Genomic DNA, 22541 nt, shown 5'->3' on the forward strand with positions numbered 1-22541 from the left:
AATGACTCAAGTGTTAACCAACACTAGAAAGGGCTGCATTTGTGTAACCACCAAGCGAGAGATAACAACGACAAGGGACTTTTTAAAACATATTTTAAAAGGACTGACCACAATTATAAAAAATGTTTGTAAGTTAGTCGATTATAGTTCTTGGTTTCTTGCTGGTTTGCTTGGTTTCGTGTCAACTATTATGACTTAGAGCTTAGTAGCGGAGATTGGGGCTAAAAGTGCCGGGGGTAAGTTGTTCCGATGAGAATAGGGACGAAGGTAAACAACGGAGCGATGTATATGATATTTTTCGCGAAAGGTTAGGATAATACGTTACTGCAGGAGCCGTTTTAGTTGTTTCAATTAAGGTAGTTTAAGATTTACGGAAAAAAATATCAAAAAAGACGGAAGAACTCATAATGGATGTTTTTTTAAGTTGATTTTATAAAGTGTATCTACACAAAAAATAATCACGTATTTTAATGAATTGCTAAACACACTTTTTTTAGCGTGTGGGAACCGAGATTTTCATTTATTTTTGACCGATAAGTTAGAATTTGAATTGACGGAACAACCCGCCCCATAGCGGGGTTAGTTCTTCCGTTCCGACCGATACCATAAAAAAAAATCTAGTTAGAAAACTATTTAACGATGAACGAAACAATATCGCTTATCAGAAACGCAAATAATAATTCCTTAAATAAATACCTAATACAAATTTATAATTAATACACTAGTCAACAATACACTCATATTACGTCAATAGATAATTATGTCATTCATTACAAATTAAGCTTAAGCTAAACTAAACTAACAAACTACTCAAAGAGGCCCCCGCGAGTTGTTCCCGGCGCAAAGGTGCCCATCACACTCGCTGCGTTACCGCGTTGAATTGCGATTCATAGCCTTTGCGCCAGAAAAGAACCCACGCGGGCATCACAAATTCATTCAATAAATACTTTGGGCATTCCTTAAATAGCGCAAATCTAATTACACTGTTTTCATACCTTAATTTTGTATTTTATAAGAATCGGAACTTCTAGCCCCGCCCTTTTATTATTAGGTAACAATAAATGTTCGACTTTTAAAAAAAAGCGCTGGTGGCCTAGCGGTAAGAGCGTGCGACTTGCAATCCGGAGGTCGCGGGTTCAAACCCGGCTCGTACCAATGAGTTTTTCGGAACTTATGTACGAAATATTATTTGATATTTACCAGTCGCTTTTCGGTGAAGGAAAACATCGTGAGGAAACCGGACTAATCCCAACAAGGCCTAGTTTACCCTCTGGGTTGGGAGGTCAGATGGCAGTCGCTTTCGTAAAAACTAGTGCCTACGCCAAATCTTGGGATTAGTTGTCAAGCGGACCCCAGGCTCCCTTGAGCCGTGGCAAAATGCCGGGACAACGCGAGGAAGAAAAAAAAAAATGTTCGACTTTAACAAAGGAAAAATCAATTCCTTTACATTCCGTTACGCCTTTTGGAAGTTGCATATAATCATTCCGTATAATCCTGGCATTATTACTACGTCGTCAAGTCTACTTTCTACTTATTCTGAGATTTTGTCTGTCTTGAATAGATAAAAGTTGAAATTTTTAATATCGCAACGTCAAAGCAGTGTTCGTCGCTGTGGAAGGAAATACCCAATTTTCAAAGAAAATCCAAGATTTTATGGAAATCCGTCCATCGCAGAAGGGATAAGAGTCCTCGAGTCGACGACGCGACGCAAAAGGATTTTGAAGGATTTGTAAATATGGTACTAGGAGACGGCTCATATTTACCATTTAATGAAATTTTATTTTATTTTTTATTTCTGTAAATATTGAAAGTAAAAATTATTATAAGTATTGAAGTCAGCTCCCGTCGGAGATATCTTTCTATTTTTGTTTCAATCTGTTCTGACTATCTCTTCCTTAAGGTTATTTTGCTTGCGATTTTTTTTAGTCATAAAGTTATATACATAGAGTTAAGTTTGTATAGTAATTATTAAGTGACTTTTCTCTTTATGTGAAATATTCTAAGGTAAGTCACACTCATATTTAACGAAAATAGTAATAATAAAAGTAAAGCACAATATTGCACAAAAAAAGTACAATAAGTACATAACATAACACAGAGATAATATAATAATGAATATGTACAAAGGTGAAAAAAAAAAATGATAGTTAGGAATAGAAAACAATCAAAACAAAAGGCGATTCGATAGAAAAAAACGAAAATTTAAAGTAAAGCCCTTGTACAAAATTCTAAATAGAAATAATGAAGCTAATATTCCAATTTATAGACTTTGTTTCCCGAAGCTAAAAGCCATGAGCTAAAAGCTTTTAGCGTCCAATTCAGTCATCGTTATGGGCAATCACGTAATTATATTCATAACATTGCAGTTTTGGCATAGAATAAATAATACTACTATGTACACAATTTTCACTGCATGACAGAAGACCTGTACCCCTAGTGTAAATTTAATTGACATCATAACGTGACGAACGCGTTTGCGTTAAGTCTCATTTTGTATAGGACTAGCTGCAAAACCCGGCGTTGCTCGGGTTAAAATAAATCGCATGTTTAATGGTATAAAAAATATTTGAGGATGCATTTTTTAACGTAGATAATATAGATTTCTATCTTAGATATTGAAAGACTTAGTCGACCATTAAATATGCGGTGTATAGAAAGTATATTTAATTAATTAACTAATTAACTAATTGAAATAATCATAAGTTAGAATAAAAAACACCTTAGTAAATGGAAAATTTATGTTTTATTCACACAATTATTTACATATGATATTCTACATACTACATATATGATAAATACATTAACATATTACACGTTATATTATACATTTACATTTTGTTTAATTTTTCTATAATACTTGCTTATAGACTACATTTATTGTTTTATTGCCCGGGCTGTAGATGAACAAATTTCGAGGTGATCCTGCTCGTGAGCATGCAACGTATAATTGACCATGTGCAAAGCATGGTTCCTTTAAGTCAACGCCACAGTATTTGAATGTTTGGCTCTGTGCTTTGTTGATGGTCATACTGTAAGCCAACTTCACCGGGAATTGTAAACGTTTAAACGTAAAGGGCAATCCATTTGATATTAAAGGTATTCGTGGTATAAATACTATTTGTCCTTTTTCTTTACCAGTCATTATACTGGCTTCGATGATGTTATTTTGTAGCTGTTTAATACAGAGTCTCGTACCATTACACAATTTTGGCGAGTTCAGATTTCGTAATAGAATAATTGGTGAACCAACTTTCAATTTAAGGCAGTGCAATGGCATTCCTGGAACATTTAGTGAATTCAAAAATTCAGAAGGAAAATTTACGCTTTCTTGTTCATCAGTCATTGTATCGATTGAGTTGTAGATTTTCTCTTCTCCCGGAATCATTTCCTGGATGATGTTGTTGATGCTATTGACAATGTCGTTTTTCGTGGCTAGAATAATGCGCTCCCGTAACCATTCTGAATTAGTATAATTTTCAGCAATACTTGGATACACTTCATTTATAAGTTGTTCCGGTGTTTCAACAGCATTACATAACTCATTAGTTAGTGTGATTTGGCCAGTATTTTCGTCTATTGGATAAGTGCCCTCTCCTATTTGTAAAAGTTTTTCAGCAAATTCTTGGGCCTTTTCATCTCCTGAAATCTGTGCTCTCATATTTGTTGTTAATTTAATTATTTTTACCTGTTCCCATATGAACGACTTCTTCAGGCAAGCGTTAATTTCATCTGCCGGCGTTGATTTCGGAATGACAGGTAGCGTTTGACGGAAATCGCCTGATAGTATTAACAATACACCTCCCATTATATTCGTGTTGTCGCGTAAATCTTGAAGTGTTCTGTTTAGTGCTTCTAGGGATTTTCTATGAGCCATTGTGCTTTCATCCCATATAATGGCTTTGCACTGTTTTAATATTTGTCCACGTGCCGATGATTTTGTGATGTCACATACCGGGAATTCGTAGTTAGCTACATCTAATGGTAATTTTAAACCAGAATGTGCCGTTCGTCCACCATCCATAAGTGTTGCCGCTATTCCAGATGATGCTAGGGCGAGAACGATTTCTTTATTTGCACGGATTTCAGCTAGAATTAAATTTATCAAAAATGTTTTCCCGGTGCCACCAGGTGCGTCTAAAAATATTATACCACTTCGCTGATTTTTATAATAATCCATTATTATGTCGTAAGCTTGTTTTTGACTCTCAATTAATAAGGGTTTGTTGTGTTGGATGTAAAGCCTCAATTCGTCGATATTATAATTTGTTTCTCTTAAAAATTCACTGTTCATAACATCCAAATGATTTCGTTTAGGAGATTGAACACCTAGTTGTATTAACGTTTGGTTAGAAATTGCTAAACATTTATCTTCTATCAATATCAAAGCTTTGTTAAAAATTTCTTCATTAAAATTAATTTCTAAGTCCGGATTTTGCTGTCGTAAATCAGCCAAGATGTCATCGCTCATATATTCTCGATATTTAAGCCATAGTCGATTTGGATTAGAAGGATTACATGTAGTTAATATGATTGCAAATAGCTCACGAATTTGACTTGCTGTTGCCGTTTGGGCTGCTTCATTCATAGCTAACTCCCAATGATTATCGTTTTCTAGTAGACCCAATCTTTGACATGCTTCACGATATGTCTCACAAATGTAACCATTGACAGTTTTTAGGTCTTCAAAACACGTTGGACCACGAATAGTGTGAAGTAATAAGCGTAGATAGAAACATTCAGCGTTTTTTGGATGCACTGTGTAGACTCGTCCTATTGTGTTACTCTTGAACACTCCATCATGTCCTTCTACTTGCATTCCACGTTTTCGAGGATTAAATTGTTTACTTGTTGTATCCCATGTATAATAGCTGGGTACTTCTGAGTAAAGTAAAGTCTTAGCAAATTGGTCTTTCTGGCATAATTCAAAAAATGCTGTTAAAGTTGTTCGAGTTGGTGGTTCCGTCGCAACTTTTTGTGCTGTTTCTGTTGTAAAAAACACACGTTGTCCATTTTCTAGGTGGACGGATAAATGTTGAACCGGTGGATCTCGATCGTGTATTGGAAAACTTAAAATTCGCCAAATTGCTTCGTTGGTATTAATGTAACGACCCATTTGATACTGTACTATTTCATCATGCTGGTTTTCATTGGTTAACGTAAAAACAGCTATATCACTGCCTTTGTTAATATATTTGCATACATATTTTATAGATTTAACAGAACTGCAGTATTCAACATTGATATGGGCATTGAACATTTTAGATAAAAGTGGATTATATGGTACTACCCATTGATTATTAACTTGAATTTCTGCATTACCTCGTATTTTAATTTTAGCTGTAAATCCGCCTTGTTCTGGTGATCGACGTCTATATTTAGGATATCCGTCTTCGCCTGTAACTGTTTCGTTCAAAAATGGCTTTGGATAACGTTTCGTACATTTTCCATCTTTCATACACGGAGAATTTCTATTTAGCTCACCACACGGGCCATGAACCATGTTTTTTACGATTATACTATAAAGATCAGAATCTTCTTCCGGGTTTGGAAATTCAGCTTTGATGATATCATCTATTTGATTCGGTTGAATTTTATTTTGGAGCCAAATTAAGTTGTGTGAATGTGGCAATCCTCGTTTCTGCCATTCAATTGAAAACATCCAGCAGATAACAACACCAAATATTTGATTTTTCACAATGGCGTCTATAAATTTAATTTGTTTTTGACGGAAAACTCGGGCAACAATATCATGTCGATCGCTGGCCGTCTGACCATATTGTAATTCTTCTTTGATTTCCATCCATGAAGAATTACATGTGAATGTTATAAATAAATCTGGTCTGCCGTGTTTCCTAACATAAGTTATTGCATCTTGAGCATATTCATGCATGTGACGTGGACTTCCAGTGAATGTCGATGGCAAGATGACCAATTTTCCCATGTTATCGACGTTTCCATCATTTATCATTGCATCTTTCAAATGGATGTATTCATCCGAACGCAACTTTCGTTGATTATGGCGAATAAAATCTAATCTTTCCGTTTCAATTTTAGCATACATGTCTACAATAAACTGCTGAAATAGCTGCCGACAGTTTAAAATATGGTTATATTCACCATTTCTAGTCATAATTCGATAAGCATAGAATTGCATAGCTGATACTTTTTTGTTAGTTTCGACACCTGTAGCTGGATTGATTTGTTGAATATTGAAATGATAACCATCCTCACCTTGCCAAAAAATTAGCGGATATTGTAGCGCATCATAACTACGATGTGTTTCAGCAATACGTTGCAATTTATTACTTCGACGTTGAATAATAATATCACGACGACTACATTCGTTATCAACAATGACTACGGCAACTTCGTTCGTTTGAGGTGCATTAAACCTTCGTTCGTGTTGACCGGCTGGTCTTTTATCTGCTCGAATGACGATCTTATAATTATCTGCAGCCATTTGGTCTAGAGAAGTCTTGAACACATTGATTAGTTGATTATGATTATGAAGTAGACGTTGTAATTTTTGAATAATATCTCGTTGCAGTCCCTGAAAGTTAGAGCAACGTTGGTCTGTTTCAAGTTCATCGTTACCAACAAAGTATATTTGAAGAAATTTTGGAGATTCATTAGACATCGGCAAAAGAGAGCCTAATCGGTGATAAATTTGGCTTTGAACCTTAAAAACCGGGCTGAAATTTTCTTCCTGACATATTAATGAAGCTCCAAATGAAGTCATTTGAAAACAACAGTTGTATCGACGTATATTTTGTAGAAAATGATTGGAATCTGGTGTTTCACCAGTCATATATGCGAGTAATTGAGGTGGTGGTACATCTAGTGCTGGTAAATTGACTTTACCACTCGAGCAGCATATACCAGCAGTTTCGCCTTTAAATTTCCGGGCATGACAATACTCGCATATCGTATCCATTTTTCCGATGACAATATTTGGATGTTCACTGTATTGTTTTTTGCAATCATAATGGAAAGCCTGAAGTTCTAAACTTCCAACTTTACATGAAGCAGCTCGTCGTTGGCGTAAAGTAGCCATTCTTTCTTTTTTTTTGGTATTTTCCAGTTCACGTTGATCAGCAGATTGACGATTTCTGAGTGATCTTACTCGACATCTGGTTTCTTCATTAATACGTGCTCTTTCCTCTTCGGTTAAATTTTCTCTAATTCTTTTTACTCCTTTACGAATGTTTAAAACACGTTTTTCTTTTTGTTCTTCTGTTTCATTTTGACGTGCTATTTTTCTTCTTTTTGAAACCACTTTGGGTTTTGTAAATACTTTTTTTCGCCTTGGCATTGTAAATATAAAAAAAGTAATAAAATTAATCAAAACGAATATCTTGGTTGTTACAATGATAAAACTAACGAAAAGTTACTCACTTTCGGTTTATATACCGTTGAAAATCGAAATTTCTAGTATCAGAACACTCTAGAATAGTCAAATAGTTTTTACTTTTTCATTTGTTCAAATCACTTCAATTTATGTAATCACTGTTCACTCTTGGCTTCAATTGATCTTTTCGCGACTGTAAACACGGTTCAACTGACAAAAAGTCACTGATTTTCGGTTTATATACCGTTGGAAATCGAAATTTCTAGTATCAGAACACTCTAGAATAGTCAAATAGTTTTTACTTTTTCATTTGTTCAAATCACTTCAATTTATGTAATCACTGTTCACTCTTGGCTTCAATTGATCTTTTCGCGACTGTAAACACGGTTCAACTGACAAAAAGTCACTGATTTTCGGTTTATATACCGTTGGAAATCGAAATTTCTAGTATCAGAACACTCTAGAATAGTCAAATAGTTTTTACTTTTTCATTTGTTCAAATCACTTCAATTTATGTAATCACTGTTCACTCTTGGCTTCAATTGATCTTTTCGCGACTGTAAACACGGTTCAACTGACAAAAAGTCACTGATTTTCGGTTTATATACCGTTGGAAATCGAAATTTCTAGTATGAGAAAACTCTAGAACATTCCGAGGTACTTAATTACGATCTGGATCGTCAGGATTAATTTCAATAGTTGCACACATTTCGGAACTTTCTAGAAGCTTCTAGATTATTCTAGTCATTTCTAGAACTATCTAGAGCATTCCATATCGATTTTTACACTTGCAAACAATTTTGAATCTTTCTAGATCTTTCCAAACATTTCTAGAACTTTCTAGATCATTCCAGAAATTTTTAGAACTTTCTGGAACATTCTAGATCGATTCTAGCAGTCACACACAATTTTGGAACTTTTTAGATCATTCCAGAAATTTTTAGAACTTTCTGGAACATTCTAGATCGATTTTAGCAGTCACACACAATTTTGGAACTTTTTAGATCATTCTAGAAATTTTTAGAACTTTCTGGAACATTCTAGATCGATTTTAGCAGTCACACATAATTTTGGAACTTTTTAGATCATTCTAAAAATTTTTAGAACTTTTTGGAACATTCTAGATCGATTTTAGCAGTCACACACAATTTGGGAACTTTCTAGATCATTCTAGAAATTTTTAGAACTTTCTGGAACATTCTAGATCGATTTTAGCAGTCACACACAATTTTGGAACTTTTTAGATCATTCTAGAAATTTTTAGAACTTTCTGGAACATTCTAGATCGATTGTTACAGTCACACACAATTTGGGAACTTTCTAGATCATTCTAGAAATTTTTAGAACTTTCTGGAACATTCTAGGTCGATTTTAGCAGTCGCACACAATTTTGGAACTTTCTAGATCATTCCAGAAATTTCTAGAACTTTCTGGAACATTCTAGATCGATTGTTACAGTTGTACACATTCTGGAGTTTTCTAGATTATTCCAGAAATTCCAGAAATTTTTAGAACTTTCCAAAAGTTCCCATGAGTTAGAAAAGGACAGATATATATTTTTTCACATTTTAGCCACCCACAACCACCCACTTCCACCCACCGCGACCAAACTCCCTTACTCCCACCGGGAGACCAAGGGGTATTTACCACCCCAACAGGAAGTTGATTGGAAATAGTGGTGATAGAGAAAACCGTGTCTTTACTTACGCACATTAGCATTTTATATATATATTAAGATTTTGAGTTTCCAAAACGTCCCGCTTGGCGCGCTCTTTCTAAATCACATACAAAATGAGACTAAACGCAAACGCGTACGTCACGTTTCGAAATCGAATTTATTTACACTAGGGGTACTGCTTACATAGGTATACCGAACGTAAACAAACGTTGCCAATTGGACATATTATATACATTCTTCTAATTCTGTACCTGTCAGAGATTTTTGTGCGACACCAGATCTGCAGACCGGACGGCGGTGTTGGTCGAACAAAAAGGCTAAGTCCATTACATAGATACTGTGTTTTAAAACTCTTAAACGTGGTACTCGTTTTGCCGCGGTTGACTAAACTTAACAAAATGGTAAAGATGACTTAAAAGGTCACGACATTAATGAATTTTTTGAAAGCGAAACCTATAAACCTTTAATATATTATGCTGAAGCGATTGACATCAAAATCAAAGTGATATATTAAGATTTAGTTAGGGAAAACCGTTTTCTCTCGAAATTAAATCAAAAATGTACGTATTAAGTTCGGTTTAGATCGAAAAGCTATTCTTCCCTCTTCATCACTTTGAATATTTTTGCATAAGACATTTTAATGGATGTAATAAATTCATTGTCATTTTTATTCATCGCCGTTAACTTTAATTTGATACCTGTTTCGTGCTTTAATTAAGAAAACTCGGTAATCTCGGAAATAATTTGTGTTTTCCGAGTTCTCCGAGACTAATTAGGTCATCCGGTACAAAGCATCTTGTAACGCCTACAACAACTATAGAATAGGTATAGAAGAGCGGTATTCTGATTTCAGAATCTGTAATGATTTTGATACAGACTAAATAGACACCGCGTCACGAAACGTCTCTGCTTACAATCGTACGAAGTGCTGCCATATGAAAAATGAAATAAACTCTAAAAACTCTGACATTTCCTAGATGGTCATTTCTTTATAAATTCCTTCCTTTATATTCCTTATTCCAGAACATTTTGACGGACCTCTTAACTCTCCAGAATACGCTGTAGCTACATCATAACCTTCCGTTTCCCCTGCCCAACTCATTCTAGAAGCTAGGCAAAAGATAAAATAATTATATTCTTTTGCCTAGCTTCTAGAGATTTCTAAAAACCCTGAAACTCTCCAAGTCCCCCCGCAATCCTGTCAAAAGACCAAAAATCCTGACATGCCACAGGAAATCCTGACGTATGTCACCCCTAATCGTAGGCAGCATTGCTGAACACACTCAACAACAATATGCATGTTTTAAGTAAAATAGAGGATGTAGAGGATGCCTGTCAGCCAATGAAACAGCTCCCCGTGTCTTCTTGCGCTTCTGAATGGAGTTAAGGTACCGTTCGGATTAACACTACACCAGCAGTAATGCGACATTGCTGCCGACTGCATTAGTGCCACAAATGTGAAAAATATGGCCACTATCATCAATGATTACATTCGCGGCAGCAATTCGGTCGGCAGTAAGTCGCCTGCATTGCTTCAGGAAACGTCAAAAAGGTCATTTTATCGAGACAATTATATTAAATTTGACGTTTCCTGCAGTCGACACTGTCGTTTCCTGCAGTCGTTACTGCAGCAGTATTGCACCGCGACATCACTGCCGAATACATTGCTGCCTCAAATGTCAAGACCGGTATTACGGCCAGACATTTCCAGCAGTGGGGCTGGTGTACCTTTAAGGTTGTATGTATCATAAACATTTAAAAACGACTGGTCTGGTCCAGTGGGTAGTGACCCTGCCGATGGTCCCGGGTTCGAAAACTGGCAAGGGCATTTATTTGTGTGGTGAACACACAGTGTTCCTGAGTCATGGGTGTATTTATCTATATACCTGTGTATATCGTCACCTAGCTTATACCCATAGTAAGCTTTGCTTAGTTCAGGGATAGGTCGATCTGTATATGATTGACCCCAAAATATTTATTTATTTAGATTTACTTAAACAAAATGTAAAATCAGAAAATACCGCTCTAGTGTTCCGATGAGAAGCAAAAACATCTTTGGATTTTCCGCATAAAAATGAATACTTAATAGGCTTTTAAAGCGCGTTTGTTTGGAATTAAACATTGTTTTGTTTTGAGCTTTTATTGTAGTTTTATTTAAAAAAAAAACACGGCCGTATATATTTCTAGCGAGTCACTTTGACTTGGCATAAACAACGAAAAAATTTTTAAGCAATTTAGATTCTTTCTCACTATCTGCATATAATTAGTGAATCTAATTTAATTAGGTACAGCCAAATAATTTGATAAATAGATAAAGTTATCTTTGCCAAAGGAAGTACAGTCGCCATCGGATATATCGGAGTGGCCGAGGTGCTCATAAATATCTGAACACGCCTCTATTGTCAAGGCGTTAGAGTGCCGAGAGCGCCGATACAAATACAGGAAGGAGAAAAGCTAAGCGGATGCTGTGTTCAAAATATTCTAAGGGCGGGCTTATAATTTAGAACACTTCACCTGCTAAGCTACTTTGCCTGCTGACTATACATCACGTAGTCAAAATTGGCTAGCATAGTTGAGGATACTACACTGAGATATGGTTGATGACTGTCAAGAGATCGTGACCGTGATCGACTGAATAATGTCGATTGCAGGAAGTCCGAAAGTGAATACAAAGCTCCACAGTAGTAGACAAGGATGCAGACAAAATAAACGCTACGATAAGAAAGAGATGAAATGCTCCTTGCAGTAAGCACAGCACACACCAGCTACCTGGTGTCTCCGACGAGGAACGTAATGTCCCACAGCTCAGGCATAGACGCGAGCAACTTCATGTCTTCGGCCAGCCCTGACTAGTACTCAATTGGAGGCGTAGCAGATCCTGGTCTTCGAAGCAGTAGACGAGGATGCAATTATGATAAATCTTAAAGAAATAGAGGAAGAGAAATATATACCTGCTCCTTGCAGCAAGCACAGCCTTCACAGCGCACACCGGCTCTCTGGTATCTCCGACGAGGAATGTGACGTCACAGAGCTCGGGCATGGACGCGAGGAACTTCATGTCCTCGGCCAGCCCCGACTTGTTCTCGAAGGTGCTGAGGTCTGGCTCCGCCTCCATCGCTGCTAACGCTCCGCTTCGCATTGACGACTGGAACAAAATTACAATACATTTTTATTAGGAAAATCAACAAGAAAAGAAGTGGAGTAAAGGCCCTCGCATTACTTGGTCTTGAGTGCTCTTAATACCTCGAAACACCATCGTGCTAGAGTCAGATCAAGCTAAGTTGGAATGATTTTGATAGCCCAGCCTGTGGAAGTGTTAAGTCAAACGTCATAATTTCATAGAAGTTCGACGTTAAAATAACACTTGTACTGTCTGGGATATCCAAACCACTGCCGACTTATCTTGGTCTGACTCTAGCATAGATGTTTGATTTCATTTCATAAATATCTATTAAATCTATCCTCCTCTACACTATCCACAAACCGATTTGATGACCGGGTCGTAAAACTTCTCATTCACGCTTACGTGGTCATGGAAAGAGTGAGAGATACAGTGATATGCGGTCAGTGCCAATATGCGAACGAGACAGTAATATAATTATGCGCGTTTGACAGAGATAGAAAATAACGGGTCAATGCTTCCAATCCGTGCTTAGCGTCTTTACTGTATTCCAACTTCATCTGATTAAAAACAAATGACAAGAAACGATCCACAAAAATAATTCGCGATCCCTTCTTATAAAGAATTGATGAAACTTTTAGGAGTTTGTAGAAGTTCTGATCTTATGATCTGAATCTTGTGAAAGTATTTCATTTCAACGAGTGTCTATATTGTAAAGGTCGGATATCTTTACCACCTCCTTCGTTAAACAAACAGACACTGGCGTTGTTAATTTAAAATTAATATTCGAGCTTTCTCTGTGAAACAGTTATAGCGTGTGCTTTCACAAATTAAATTCTCTGCGAGTTACAATAGTGACGGAGATGAAAGGGGACGGCCGCTTTTCCATACTAACGTAGTCCCCATTTTCTTCTCTGGATATTGACATTATGGAAAATATTTTTACATAATTTGATGTGTAGTAACCATAGATATGTCCGTAGGTTTGACTTTTGAACATTTTTTGATAATTGTAAAAATTAGGAGAAAAAACAGATTTCATACAAAATTTTAAATGCTTCTCTCTAAAAACTTAGGGGCCTAGCTGTGGTTGTATTTATGTCAAAATATGTAATTTCCCGTTAAGTTACGATAGTGACATATGTTTTCGTAACGCAGTGGAAGATTTTTAGGACATACGGTGAAATTGCAATTATATTGTAATGAATAGGGAACTTGTTTTATACCACGTCGGTGGCAAACAATCACACGGCCCGCCTGATGGTAAGCAGTCACCGTAGGCTATGGATGCCTCCAACTATATTTACACAATTTGGTAAAATCTGACGATAAAAATAACAAAACACAACACATTCATCAATAAAAGCAACTTCTGGAAATGCAGAGTTTTGCATATTTTACACTTATTTTTGAACTCTTTTTCGATATTCATTTAAATAATAAAGAGGTAGATTAACTACATAATTATAATGAACGGACATATGACGTCAACGCAAATCATGGTTGAATTCATATAAACGTTATACTTACGAATTAAAGGCTAATATCATACAAAATAACTAACTTTGTGTAAACAAAATGAAGATAAGTAACATAAAAGTAAATATAACAAAAAGTTTCAATCTGATTTTTAATAAAGAAATATAGAAACTAATTGGATTATTATCTGTTTTGATTTTAAAAATAAAATAGCTAAGAAATAAAAATAACGGTTTTTTTATTAACAATACTAACATCGTCCAAACTGAAATGCCTGGTAATAGTCAAATCCATTTTGCGCGCGTTTCCACTGCCCGGTTTATCGGAAACGGCCGCTCGCCGCGGAGCTCGAGTTTCGACTGCCGCCGTCGACCGGCAGGAGGAAATGGAAACAGTAACTTCGGATGAAATTTCCGGTTAGTGCCCATGTTACGAAAGGAAAATGTGGTTCAGCTTGGAATATACCTGGAGATTATATATTTCGGGTGATGGATGTGTCTGGCAGACAAATCTGTTAATGTATGACGAGAGTTGACCACGGATGTGTCTGTGAACTGAACCAAAGATCTGCATTGATACCTACGCCCTGTGAACGCTTTATACCATAAACACAACACACACATCATTCAAACGCCGAAATTCCGGGCGCAAGGGAGCTATAAACCTTACTCGAGAGCGTGAAGGTTAATCATAATCATTACTTTGACAGCGTCCGCCATAACACCTATAGTTGTTCTTGGCGCTGTGGGCATGACTAGTTACGACGCCTTTAGGTATTCTTGGAAAAGGTTAAAGATAATTGACGTGTCTAAAAGGAAAGCCATCACGTATATGAACGTGACCACTTTTGAGCTTTATGCCGGCAGTTAACGGCCGTTTAAATGTACCAAGACGTAAGGTTGACGTACTGGAAAATACTAAAAACTGTATTTAGGAGATACAAAAACTCCGTGTCCGTCCAAAAACTCAGTTCGTAAGGATTTTTTTGTGTTTAAATATGTTCCCACCAATGCGCGCGCAAGCTGTGTATAAGCTTTCTTAGAGCAGTCAGCTGAAAATATTTTATTTGGTACACGCAAAGATCATTTGAAATAGAGGAGTATTGTCAAAGAGAACTTTGTAGCCACAGTAAATTTACTGCCTTCTTTCGACACATGATTAAAACTTTTAGAACGACATTTGACTTAGATCTTTATTTTTTCATTGATATGTGTTAAATTTGTTAAATATCAAAAAGTGGTGATGTCTAAATGTGATCGAATTGACATATCCTAATTTATACGTTAGTTCCAGCCTACTGAGATAAAAGGTAAATGTATAAACTTATTTGGAATCGTAGAAGAATGTTTCCGGATTTGGGTCAAAGCGGACTTTTAATGGAACTTCGACAAAGCAAACGTCTGAATAAGACATAAAAGGTACGCGTTGATAAACTTTTCTCAAGGCTTTATGTGACTTTCTGAATTGTTATTGGCAACGCGTAAAGGTACCATTTGGACTCAGACTGCAGTATTGCAGCGCGACATTACTGCTGACTGCTTTGCTGCTGCAAATGTGAAAATTAATGTCGATAACCGGATTTTTGACATATCAACATTGCAGACGGCAGCAATGATAATGCTGGTTTGACTTGGATTTTAATCCTTATTCTTTCACTGATATGTGTAATTTTTTTTAAATATCTAAAGTGGCGCCATCTAATAAATCAAAGGCCAAAGGTATAGCGGTATCTTTCGAGCGGTATATAAAAGGTGGCGTTCGGATGTCAATTGCAGCTACATTACTGTAGCGTCATCGTTGTTGCCACCACTGTATGCTGTATCTGTCAATTTCCTTGATAAGACAAGTGACGGAATTAACGTCACAATCGCGGTAGTATTTATTATAACAGTGGCACAGATAGTCGCCTATGCCGAAAATGCATGGAGACAGAAGAAACAGCCTCTCACGTGGTGCTGGAATGCAGAGAGATCCCCGAGAGACCTCCCCGGGGTCCTAGTCAACATAGGTTTGAATGTCACGCAAAATAGGCTCCAGTCGTCGAGTTGCGGAAAATCGTTCGAATAATATACAATACAATATACAATACAACAGTAATGCAGTTGCAGTTGACATTCGGACATCACCTTTATGCTCCGTTAGAGATGCGTCAGTAAGCGATTTTAATAAAGCCCCAGTCTCCTTTTCTTTATGACCAGACCGGTACAGAACGACTTTCATTTCCCGGAGTGTTCGTAATTAAGAGACTGTGCTGAATGTTTCTGTAGCAATTACGTTGTCACTGAGGATTAGAGATAAGGAAACAACTTGCCAGATTAACAGGTAAAAGAGGAAGATTTGTCTTTCGTTTAGTACCTATTTTTTAATACTACGTCGGTGGCAAACAAGCATAATGCCCGCCTGATGGTAAGCAGTCTCCGTACCCTATGGACGACTGCAACTCCAGAGATGTTACATGCGCGTTGCCGACCCTAACACTTCGCTCCCTTCACCGGCAGGAACACAACACTATGAGTAAGGTCTAGTGTTATTTGGCTGCGGTTTTCTGTAAGGTGGAGGTACTTCCCCAGTTAGGCTCTGCTCTAGATCTGGAATGACATCCGCTGTGCTGTGTCCTACCACATAAAGCGAGATGACATTCACAAAGCCCATACCTCTCTTTTGGACGTAGTTTAAGGACATACCCGGGTCCAAACATCGATAAATGCAACTATAGGTAGTCCATTCGCGGCCTAGCTAGGTCCGTAATCAATCAGATCGTTTCTAATTAGAAAGTCAAGTTCACAGTGACCAGTTGAAGGCATAATTTCTGCCGGCCGGCGGAAAGTAATGATTTTACTGCATTCTTAACGCGAACGAACTGTGTGTAAAAGTCGTCAAATAAATATTTTAGGCCCACAAAAGGATCCTTGTAAAATATAGACAAGTAACCATTTGATATGGATACAATAGAACGCCATCCATGCTTATATACATAATCATACAATTAAGGTACTAAATATACCTACCCTCAAAGGCCGACGAATTCAATTTTCCGTTCCGTAGGATTTAATAAGAAATTACCATAAGACCTCCTAACCCCAAAGTTGACAACCCTAAGGAGCTGAAAAAGAACGCGAGAGCGTTGTAATTCGTGATATTAACACATACATTGCCAGCAACCTGTTAAGCGGGTTCTCTGTTCGTATTACTTCGTATACACATACCACACACACACTACCTTGGAGCAGTGATTCTTAGTAAGTAAGTAAGTAAGTAAGTAAGTAAGTAAGTAAGGTCGTGTCGTAGTGTGGGTCGCAAAGTTCAGCTTTGAGAGAAACTTATGGAAGGCAGATTTTTTTTTAAGCCCAGAAGTCGCGACTCATGATTTGCCAGCGAGCAATGGAGCGCAGCATACTATGAGTTCGGAGAACCGATCGGGTTAGGAACACCGAACTGCGCTCCAGAACTGGTATCATAGATGTGGGTGTTAAGGCCGCGAAGCTTAAGTGGGGTTGGGCGGGACACGTCTGCCGATGCCGTATGCACCCGGATCGGTGGGCCAAATTGGCTACCGAATGGACACCGCAGATAAGCCGGGGCAGAGGCAGACCAAAAAAGAGATGGCGGGATGACCTCGACGCTTTTTGCAGCGACTGGCGGGAACATGCTCCAAACCGTGATGAATGCCAGAAAAAAGGGGAGACCTTTACCCAGCAGTGGGACACAAAATAGGCTATTAAAAAAAAATCCAATCCTATAAAATGTAAAGGTCGTTATTGTACATATTAATATAACAAATCATTTATAGATAATAGGTAAATTGTATTTATTTACAGTTGTTCAAACTGATAATTTCATCATACTAGTAAAGTCATTTCACGTATCAAGCCCAAAGGATTATACACGCGCTACGTTATCTCATAGCCGTTTGACCCACATGCAATTAATCCTTTTCCATTCATACTCCACCCTTGCATTAAACTCAAAGGATTACGATCAATTATCACAACCTCGTATCATCATCCACCACGTGCTCGCAATTTAAACTTTCTATGCACGCTGGAAAGTGCAATTTGCAACAACGCTAATGAGCGGAACGAGAGCTTGTTATGACGCACGTGGATATAGGACACGGGGCGCCGACCCAAAAACTACGCTTCAGAAGAACAATGTAGTAAGCGCCAGGATAATGCGAAGTAGTTAAGACGTTTAGGATGAAACGGAAAGGAAACCTATCCAATATTGATTTCCGAGCGTTAATGAAATTCCTCTGTACTTTGAATGCAATTTGTGTATTTCAAAATGGAGGATACAAACATTAGCGAGAGAGGCAAAGCGGGCAATGCTCCTACATAAATGGTATTTTTTTATGCATTAACAAAAAAAAACTTATTTTTTGCGAGAACGTGGTTAAAGTTTTCATCATAGCACACTGTCAAGACTGTGGTACTAGATCGGTTTGTTCATGAGTTTTGCTTGTCACCTGACGATTTGTTCTTGAGTTATGGACTTATATTATTTATTTAATAGGCTGGTGTTGACGATCAACATCCATACACTAAGGTACAAAATATATGTGATAAACACAAATAAATACCCTTACCAAAATTCGAACCTATGTTGGAAGTATGCATTGTCACCCGACTTACATATGTATGCAAAATTTCATCTCAATCGGAAATCGGAAAATAGGTCAAATTTTGCTTCCAAGATTTGACACAAACTAAGGCCATCAACACACGGAGCGTAAGTGTAAGTCACGCGTAAGCACGAACAACTTCAAACAAGTCCGCAGACGGAGCGTCGTCGTAGCGTAGTGTATGAGATTTCTGTCGTCATTACGACAGGCGTAGCGTAATGCAGGCGTAAAAAACAAAATTCCTGACATAATCAAACAATAAAAAAATCTTCAACTGATGCGAAAGTAAGGTCGTCAATACATCCGCCGAAGACATCTGACGCCAGTGACGCCAAGATTTCAACTAATGAAATTTCACTTATAAAACGATTACACTTACGCTCTTCGTACTCGTAAACATTCTAACAGGGAAAGTTAAATGAAAGCTTCTAAAAACAATTTGATTGACCTAATTTCAAAAAGCCTGAAGGACGTACGTCACACGTCATACTTCACCTATAGTTAAAAACAAAATACGACCGGGCTTTCCTTGCGGTGGCAGCGTGGTTCCAGCTAGAGTCTTTCTAGGCAAATGTTGAAACACTTGAAACTACTCGAACAGAACAAAGTGATGGTGTCATCATAAAAGTCATATTTAAGTATAAACCAGTTTGTACAGTACCAACGATAAAAAAAAAACGGACGATTAAACCCATAATTTGTTAGTGACTAATAAACTTAAATTACTATGTTAGTACCTAAACTAAGACGTTGGGAGGTCCAGTGCCTAACTAATACACAATCCCATCTCACTGCTACTACGGTCACATCGGAATTACGACTTCGTAGTGTTTTGTCTCTTTCTCGTTGTCTCCAATTCTCTCTTTCTAAAGACCGTGCAATATATACGGCCGTGTACTGTAAGATAAGATCTTCTCAAAGTGAATTTGTAATTTTTATGAGATTATAAAATCTCCATATAATTTCATACAAATTTGTCGTTACTCGTAATTGCCATACTTTGCAGTGTTAGCTTGGTCCAACTTTCAATAATAAAAAAAGTTCACTCAAGGTCAGAGGATTCGAAGTGGGAGGGTGCGCACTGCACCCGAGACTGGAGCGAGGTCGTTTAGCGAAATCGAGGACTTATTTCGCCTCATCAAACTTCGTGCCCCAATTATACTTTCAAGGTATATTCCTACAAGTACAAAATATCTATACGCCCTTACGCACTTGAATATAAAGTTCGTTTTTACATATTTCGCCACTTATTAGAATCGATATTGTTTTAGCAATCTCACAAATTAATGGTTGTTTTGTTTCTATGTAAAACAAAATTTCCTTGGATTGCAAACTCGGTGTGGCTAGCGTACTAACACTTTGTATTTTATGATCTCTGTCAGGATATTTTGCATCAAATATTAAAGTTAAAGACAAATATAAACCATACTCTTGAAAAATCCTCACTAATGTTATAAGATCACCCAAGGTAATTTTCCCCTCTTAGGCCCATATTTATTCCCAAGCAATTGCAACGGATTTCGATCCACCCACGCTAAGTCTGCCAGATGTTACGCCCACGCTCCCAGTCTGGAGTAACACCCACCCGAACATAGTATACAGCTACATTTGACATTTAAACATAAAATTACACCAACCTGTTGATGTAGATCCTTGCACTATCACTTTTAGCTCTTAAACCCTCATAGAAACCTTGAAGATACAAAAAAACACTTAGAAACACTGATATGTTATTTGCTTTAAATGTGTAACTCTTAAAATGTCTGTTAATTCGTTTAACACTACGCGATATCTAAATTGATATGACTAACTAGTATATAGTAACAGCTTATTAAAAAATCTAGAAAGATATTTGGTACATGAAACTACATAACAGATACACAGTAGGCGTAGAAAGCGCATGCGTTGATATATGCCTTAAAAGAAAAAGAGCTTAAGTTCTTTAATATTCCTAATAAGATAAGTCTTTTTGGTGTAGCTTTGTACTGCGCATGTTTCATTTTGACATCAATATGACACCGTCCAGGGCTACTATTACTGAGAAATCTTTAATAATGAACCACTGTAATGAGATATTTAAATGCCTTTAGTTTTTCTAGATCGCGAGGTTAGAGATATTCTGGTTTTGTTTATGAAACAAGGGAATGACAGGCCAGCGGTGGATAGTCCGTTTTCAATGGATGAAGTTGAATGAATGAAAATGGTAGTAAAAGTGAGTTTTGCATATCTGTTTGAGTTCTATAATGTGAAAGCATGAATTAACACGATTGAGTCATTCATTGATCTGATCATCTTTGATGACATTCAACAGCTGTCCAAATATTTGTATATTATGTATATTATAGTTATATAAGTATTATAGCATGAAACAGTAATTGACCTAGTTGTACTTGAGAATCTGATATTGATTAAGCTAACAAGGTTTTTCTTGATATTTCACTGTATGAGAATTTGTCGCATAATATAATAGTTTACCTATTCGCTTTAGACATGACTTTAATGCAAAATAGTAACTGAAATAAATACTTAAGTAGACATAGATATAGACGTAGACATATCTCACGCGATAATTTATTTTTTATTCTTATTACCATACGAAATAAGTATAGGTAAGTTTGTAAGTATTTTAATTTTCATTTTGTAAAATAGACCAAACATTATTATCTGAAATTGTTTACTTAGTTTTAAATTGAAGAAATTAAATTGTCATTGACTATGTATTCTTAAAACATTTAAAAACATGGTTTCAGAGACATCTACACTATCAGAATTGGTACTATTTAACTTTTTCAACAGCTTAGCTGTGTTGTGAACTGAGCTTCAATGTAGCAAAACAGTCTATGAAAACTTCGAGGGAAACTTGGCAGATGGCGCTGTTCTCAACATTCTCAAAATAGTTTTATCATTGTGATTTTAATACAATAAGAGTCTGTTTCACAATGCCCAAGACGTCCAATTCCGAGTAAAGTGCATTATTTAGCTACTTGCCACTTTATCTTATGAATAAAGTCATCGTTGGCGTTTTACAATCTTCAAATAAGCTTAAGTAGATAAAGTGCAAGTGACAAGTGGTAAAAATGGAACCATGATGCCACCGCAGCACTCCCGGAGTGCAACCCGTTGTTTATTTTATGTCTGAATGTCTTTTGACATAAAAATGTAATATGTTGTCGCGTTAAAGAAATGTATATTCTTTCTTTCTAAATTATAAAAATCTGGTCACGACATAAACCATGTTGGACCAAATTAGAAGGCCATCTAACCAATCTAACTGATGATCCAACTATTAACCCTACGCCTCCCACGTATCCTTTATTTGATTATCGCTAAGGGTTACGTGCTATTAATGACAGGCATTGGGGCGGAATCTCATACGATTAGTGGTGTAATGGAGCAAAATACGGACCACACGTCTTAACAGAGAGAAAAGCGAGAAAATTAAAAGGACAAAAGATACGGAAGGAAGGAATTACCCTGAAAATAAAATACATACAAACATTACATTAACAAAACGAAATTTTAGACATTGCCTGAGAAATACTGTAATAGGCAGAGCGCCGGGGTGGAGGGGTTGAATCACTTAACACAGTATACAGGTTAACAGATGTATTGTCTCCCAGCTTGTACACTTGAATCTCCCAAATACTTGCTATTCTATCATTATATATATTTATTGTACGTGACAGAAGAGGAAATCCCTTATCGAGTGGAGGCGCAAGATCTACATTAAATGTGCTGATCACTCAATATGCACTGACGTGCCAATATGAGTGTCTGCCTATCGCACCTCCCCTGAAAAGGTAGGGGTTCCCTCCCCTGAAAAGAACACTATTGGTAATACAACTTTACTCTATTCTTATGTACTAAATAATCTGTATTATTTTTAATTACCTTTAAATTTGAACCTATTATGTCTTTTATTTTACATGGTCCTAAATATAGGTCATTTAATTTATTGTAACATTCATTCTTAATTAATACTAAATCACCTTAAAATTAACAATGCTTGATTTACAATTTCCTTTTAAAATTAAATTATTTTTAACATAACCATTGCATTTCACAAGTAATATTTCACATTTTAAAGTTAAAACATAATTATATCGTGTTTTATCCAAGTCCAACTAATCTAAAAGTTCCTCCTCAACAGATGCTGTAGCTGTGATAGGTAGTTATAAATTATAACCATAATTATTACCTTCCGTTTGCTAAACTTCTGCTCCTGACAATCTTTACATCGTTTTACATAATTTAGTTTTCCCAATAATACTCGTACCTCTTCTGGATACCGTTA

At 36.7% G+C, this 22541-nt stretch overlaps 1 protein-coding gene across 3 annotated transcripts in view; it reads right to left on the minus strand.

The window, feature by feature from the left end:
* Nucleotides 1–20821, minus strand: part of LOC133524003 (serine-enriched protein) — a 41836-nt gene extending 21015 nt beyond the window's left edge. The window contains exons 1-2 of one of the 3 annotated variants that reach the window (XM_061859761.1): nucleotides 19885–20809; nucleotides 11978–12171 (exon numbers count right to left, since the gene is read on the minus strand). In XM_061859761.1, coding sequence (XP_061715745.1) covers nucleotides 11978–12165 — 188 coding nt within the window. In that variant the 5' untranslated portion in view covers nucleotides 12166–12171; nucleotides 19885–20809. Of the gene's footprint in view, nucleotides 1–11977; nucleotides 12172–19884 lie in introns of all 3 variants that reach the window. The other 2 variants (XM_061859762.1, XM_061859763.1) reach the window with 2 other exon arrangements.
* Between the last annotated feature and the right edge of the window lie 1720 nt (nucleotides 20822–22541).

The sequence above is a fragment of the Cydia pomonella genome, chromosome 13 (assembly GCF_033807575.1).
Source record: "Cydia pomonella isolate Wapato2018A chromosome 13, ilCydPomo1, whole genome shotgun sequence".
Taxonomy (NCBI): Eukaryota; Metazoa; Arthropoda; class Insecta; order Lepidoptera; family Tortricidae; genus Cydia; species Cydia pomonella.